Below are 6,000 nucleotides of genomic sequence, written 5' to 3'. Positions count from 1 at the left end.
AAGTTGAACATGGCCGATTTTATGATATATCCAGGAGTCACACTGCCTCCTAGATTCAAAGTGCCAGATATGGATAAGTATGATGGGACAGGTTGTCCTAGAAGCCATTTAATGTCTGTCATTCCGCTTCTTCAGCAGCATGGTTTGTCTCCGGAGCAGGTTGCTCTTTTATTTCCCCGATCACTCGTTGGAACCGCCAAGAAGTGGTTTTTGAGTTTAAAGACCGAAGAAATCAGAACTCTAGAAGACATCGCCAATAGGTTCGTCGAGCAGTTCTCCATGGAGGAGGGGATCGACGTAACCAAAAGAGATCTGAAGGCTTTGAAGCAGGGCCACAATGAAACCTTCACTTCCTTCATCCGCAGATGGAGAAGGAAAGCCGCGCAGATGACTCATCGTCTGCCAGATGAGGAGCAAATCAAAATTGTTGTGAAGAATCTGTCTCCACAATACTATCACCACATGGCCATCCAGTACTTTCTTGATTTCAATCATCTCATTAAGACGGGAACCCAAATAGAAGATGCACTGTCTAAGGGTTTGAGATCGAGAGTTCCTTCTGATTCAAGAGAAGGAAAAAGACCTATAGTTGCACCTAAAGAGGTTCACAATATGAATACTGCCCCGCCAGCACGGAGAGTAAATTTTGGCGAAGGTCGCCCAGAGAGGAAAGAGCCAAGACGATTTGATCCTTTGCCGTATTCCTTGTCAGTAGCATTGAAGAAGCTGTTGAGAGACAAGAAGATTGAGCTGTTAGAGCCTAGGGAAGCTCCGAATCCTCTCCCGAGGTATTGGAGGAAGGATTACTACTGCGAATATCATCAGGGTGTCGGACATCTGACTGATAGATGTATGGCCTTAAAGCATAAGATCCAAGATATGATTGAGGCAAAGAAAATTTCTGTTGAAACTCCTAATGTCACTCGCAATCCTTTGCCGACACATGCAACCCCTCCACCAAATGTTTATGCAATCCTTACAGAGGAAGTTGTTTTAGACTACTCCCGTATTTGCTCAGTAATCTCCGAGGAGCCGTACGTGCTGAGATGGGAAGAGGGAGACAGTGATACAGAAAATGAGAAGCCTTATGTATTGTCTGCTCGGGCTGAGGGATTTGCAGAACCAGCTGAATGTTCATATGTCCTCAGACATGAAGAAGAGAACAACGAAAGAATCCCCTATGTTTTAAGGCTAGAAGATGAAGATTTATCACTGCTGGATGATCAATGTGATGAGCTCCGCCATGTCACACGTGGTGGACGAGTCTTCAAACCAGCTGAGCTCAGAGTCGAAAATCCCGCTGAGGTTGCAAGAGGGGTTGACCATCAGAAGCAAAAGCAGAAACTTGTTGAAGAGGAAGATAATAACTTGCTGAATCAGCTTAAGAAAACCCAAGCTAATGTTTCAATTTGGGGTTTACTGATGGCGTCGCCGAAGCACAGACAGGTTGTGCTCCATGAGCTGAATTCATCCCAAGTATCAGTTGAGATTACTCCTGATGAACTGGTCAGTTTAGTGGCCGCAACAAGAGTTTCCCAGGATCTGTCTTTTACTGATGAGGACCTGCCTCCAGAAGGAAGAGACCATGTTCGCCCTCTTCGAATAACCATAATCTGCAATAAAAAGAGAGTGCCGGAAGTCTTGATTGACAATGGGTCAGCTTTGAACGTTTGCCCGTTGAGTACTGCCACTACCCTGGGGTTTGGACCAGAAGATTTCATACCATCTGAGCAGGGTATACTAGCATATGACGGTACTAGAAGAGGCGTGATTGGGACTCTAGCGACAGAAGTCGAGATTGGGGGAGAGACTTTTGAAGTCGAATTCCAAGTGCTTGACATCAAAACCTCTTTCTTTCTTCTCCTGGGCCGACCTTGGCTGCATAAGGTCGGAGTTATTCCTTCAACGTTACATCAGAAATTAAGATTCATCCGGAATAACAGAATAATCACAGTGCGAGGAGATCCAGAACCTGAAGTCGGGCAGATAACCGCTGAATCAGTTGATGAGAATGTCAAAGATGTCAGCTTGACAGGATTCTCCCTAGAGGTCTCTACTATAACTATGGCGGAAGCCATGAAAGAGGGAATCATGTTTTTATCAAGTACCAACGTCAGTGTCGCAAGGATGATGCGACGATTTGGTTATGTTCCGGGAGCTGGCCTGGGAAGAAACCTGCAAGGCCTGACTGAATGGCCATTAATGAAAACAATAAATGGATTATTCGGGTTAGGGTATCAGCCTACTCGAAAGGAAGTCCAAGAAATGAAGGCTTACATGTTGAGATGGGCTGCATGCCGCCGCCGGGGTGTTGAGTTTCCAATGGGACCGTTCAGCATGGTCATGAATGGTAGATTCAGAAGGGAAGGGGCTGATTGTCCGTTTTACGGTTTTTCTGAGCCTTGGTATGATGAGACTGGGAAGAAGCTGCCAGGTCTAGAGATTTTTTTTACCAATGAACTGCCGAAGAACTTTTTCTTTGAGCAGATTGCAAAGACAGTTGAATCAGAAAAGCAAGACTCGGATTGGGTTGAAAATTTTGAATCAGAATCCCTAGACTCTTTGTTTCAGGTTGAGGCATCGGTTGTGGCAATGATTGGAAGGGACACACCCTTCATAAACCCAAGAAGCTCCATTACCCCAGCTGAGGGACCTTTGGATAACTGGACCTCACAGGTTATACCCCAAGTATTCTTTCAGTATAGTCCGGTCCTTTCAAAAGAGTCAGTCGTTTCAAAATTTGTGTCAGTTCCTGAGTCCGTCCCAGAGTCTGTCATTTCTAACTTTTCTTTTGATGCAGGTACTATAGAAGTCGGGTCTACTTCTGAAGTGGGTGACGAGTCTATTCTTGGTGGCGTCGAGTCCGAATTTGAGGACGTCCTCGTTGATTCTTTGTCTGTACATGTTTCCCATTGTGTCGATACTGATGTCGACTTATTTTTCCATTCTGTTTCAGAGTCTGTAAAGCCTGCTGTGGGTTATTTTACTGATGTAATCATTGATTCTAATGAAATAAAAGACTCCTTTGCTTACATTCCTGTACTTGTCTCTTCTACTGATTCTGCTTCTAAACCTGATCAAATAACTAATAATAAGAATCAAGACTCCCCATCCAATGAGGTAGCCGACGAAACTCCCCTTGAAATCAAATATATGATTCAACAAGAAGAGAATCGACGAGCTAAACCACTTGAAGAGGAAATTGAAACTGTAAATATAGGTGATGAAACCTTAATTCGGGAAATACGGATTGGCAAAATTTTATCTCCTGAGGAGCGTGAAGAATTAATCACCTTGCTAAAAGAGTTTAAGGAGGTTTTTGCTTGGTCTTACGATGACATGCCGGGATTGAGCGAGAACATTGTCCAACACAAATTACCTCTAATCCCGGGCATCAAGCCTAAGAAGCAAAAACTCCGGAAGCTTAAAACAGAATGGGAGTTGAAAGTTCATGACGAGGTTAAGAAACTACTCGAAGTGAAATTCATCGAAGTAGTTGAATACCCTGAATGGCTTGCAAATATTGTACCTGTACCCAAGAAAGATGGAAAAGTCAGGATGTGTGTCGATTTCAGAGATTTGAACAAGGCCAGTCCGAAAGATGATTTTCCGCTTCCGAACATTGATCTCCTGGTTGACAATACCGCTGGACATGCACTCTTATCCTTTATGGATGGATTCTCAGGGTATAACCAAATCAAAATGGCGCCTGAGGATATGATGAAGACGGCATTTATTACTCAGTGGGGGACATATTGCTACAGAGTGATGCCATTTGGTCTCAAGAATGCTGGTGCCACCTATCAGAGGGCCGCGACTACTCTTCTTCATGACATGATTCATAAGGAGGTCGAGGTCTATGTAGATGACATGATTGTCAAAGGCAGGACTCGGCCAGAGCATACGGTCGCTCTGAGAAAGTTCTTTGAGCGAATCCGAAAGTTTCAGCTTCGCCTGAACCCTAATAAATGTGTATTTGGGGTCACGTCAGGGAAGTTGCTTGGATTCATGGTCAGTGAAAGAGGAATCGAAGTGGACCCTCAGAAAATCAAGGCTATCCAAGAAATGCAACCACCAAAGACAGAAAAGCAGATTCGTGGATTCCTGGGCAAAGTGCAATATTTGAGGAGATTCATATCTCATTTAACTATGACGTGTGAACCCATCTTCAAGCTATTAAAAAAGAATTCCTCCAAGAAATGGAATGAAGAATGTCAGGAAGCGTTTGAAAAGGTCAAGCAGTGTTTGTCTTTGCCTCCTGTCTTATCCCCGGTCATTCCTGGTCAACCGTTGTTGATGTATTTATCCATCACAGATACAGCAATGGGTTGTATGCTTGCTCAGCAGGAGGCAGAGTCTAAGAAAGAAAAGCCCATCTACTACATCAGTAAGAAAATGTTGGAATATGAAATCAAGTACACTGTCTTGGAAAAGACATGTTTAGCATTGGTCTGGGCGACTCAAAGGCTTAGACATTATCTTCTGTCGAACAAGATATTTTTGCTCTCACGGATGGATCCGTTGAAATATTTGTTCGAAAAACCTGCTCTTACTGGAAGAACAGCCAGATGGTTGCTATTATTGTCTGAGTTTGACATCACTTATGTCACTCAGAAATCAATTAAGGGACGGGTCATCGCTGAGCAGCTGGCTGATGCTCCTGTTGAAGAGAATGTTTTTCTAAAAGCTGATTTTCCTGATGAAGAGATTATGGACATTGAAGAAGAGATTCCGAGTTCCAAGTGGCTTATGTACTTTGACGGAGCTGTCAATAATCATGGTCAAGGAATAGGGGCAGTTTTGGTATCTCCAAAAAAGGAGTACATCCCGATATCTATCAAGTTGCAGTTTGAATGTACCAATAATATGGCAGAATATGAAGCATGCATCGCAGGACTTGAGGCAGCTTTAGCTTTGCGAATTCAAGACATCGATGTATTTGGAGATTCAATCCTGATCATTTGTCAAATAAATGGGGATTGGAAGACAAAAGAGGCGAGGTTGATCTCGTATCATACTTATCTGGCATCTCTGGTCAGTAAGTTCAGGAATGTCACTTTTACCCATCTGTCAAGGACAAGGAATCACTTTGCCGATGCTTTAGCTACTCTGGCATCAATGTTAGACATTTCTGCGACAATGGAGGTTCAGCCTTTAGCTGTGAGGTTGCAATGGGCCCCCGCACACGTGAATGCCATTGAAATATCTGCCAGGTGTCCAGATGGAAAACCATGGTATACCGACATTCGAAATATCATTTCAGGCAAGGGGCATCCTCCTGAAGCTTCCAGCAAAGAGAGGAAAACTCTTCAGAGGTTCGCTGCCAACTTCATCATCTGTGGTGAAGAGTTGTACAGAAGGTCGTTTGATGGAATACAGCTTCTGTGTGTTGATGAAGATCAGGCTGCAGAGCTCATAGAACAAACACATGAAGGTGTTTGTGGTCCTCACATGAATGGTAAAATGCTATCAAGGAAAATCCTTAGACTTGGTTTCTATTGGCCTTCAATGGAAACAGATTGTTTCGCATTCGTGAAGAAATGTCATAAATGCCAAGTCTATGCGAATCTTATTCATGTGCCTCCGTCAGAGCTGCATTCTATGACCTCGCCATGGCCATTCTCAGTATGGGGAATTGATATCATTGGCAAAGTCTATCCCAAATCGTCAAGTGGACACGAGTACATCTTGGTGGCCATTGATTATTTCACAAAGTGGATAGAAGCTGCTTCATATGCTTCCATAACTTCCAATACAGTTGCGAAGTTCATCCGTGCAAACATCATTTGCAGATATGGAGTACCTCATGAGTTGATTTCTGACAATGGATCTCATTTCAAGAAAGAAGTAGTGCACCTGTGCGAAGAGTTTAAAATCAAGCATCATAAGTCATCTCCTTACAGACCGCAGACGAACGGGGCTGTAGAAGCAGCGAATAAGAACATCAAGGTCATAATCAGTAAGATGACCGAGACTTATAAGGACTGGTCAAACAAGCTT

General features: G+C 43.6%; 1 protein-coding gene across 1 annotated transcript in view; it reads left to right on the top strand.

Moving 5' to 3' along the window:
- The first annotated feature begins 387 nt into the window (after positions 1-387).
- The window catches only part of LOC143885899 (uncharacterized), a 31,108-nt gene continuing 25,495 nt past the window's right edge, over positions 388-6,000 (top strand). Inside the window, exons 1-4 of the mRNA XM_077389940.1 lie at positions 388-1,830; positions 1,918-2,434; positions 2,801-2,991; positions 4,987-5,213. Coding sequence (XP_077246055.1) covers positions 388-1,830; positions 1,918-2,434; positions 2,801-2,991; positions 4,987-5,213 — 2,378 coding nt within the window. The remainder of the gene's footprint in view (positions 1,831-1,917; positions 2,435-2,800; positions 2,992-4,986; positions 5,214-6,000) is intronic.

Source organism: Tasmannia lanceolata, unplaced genomic scaffold, assembly GCF_043159265.1.
Source record: "Tasmannia lanceolata isolate RefF3 unplaced genomic scaffold, GAP_Taslan_0.1 ptg000011l, whole genome shotgun sequence".
Lineage (NCBI taxonomy): Eukaryota > Viridiplantae > Streptophyta > Magnoliopsida > Canellales > Winteraceae > Tasmannia > Tasmannia lanceolata.
The sequence above is the reverse complement of the archived record's forward strand: the minus strand, read 5'-3'. Positions and strand labels throughout refer to the sequence as shown.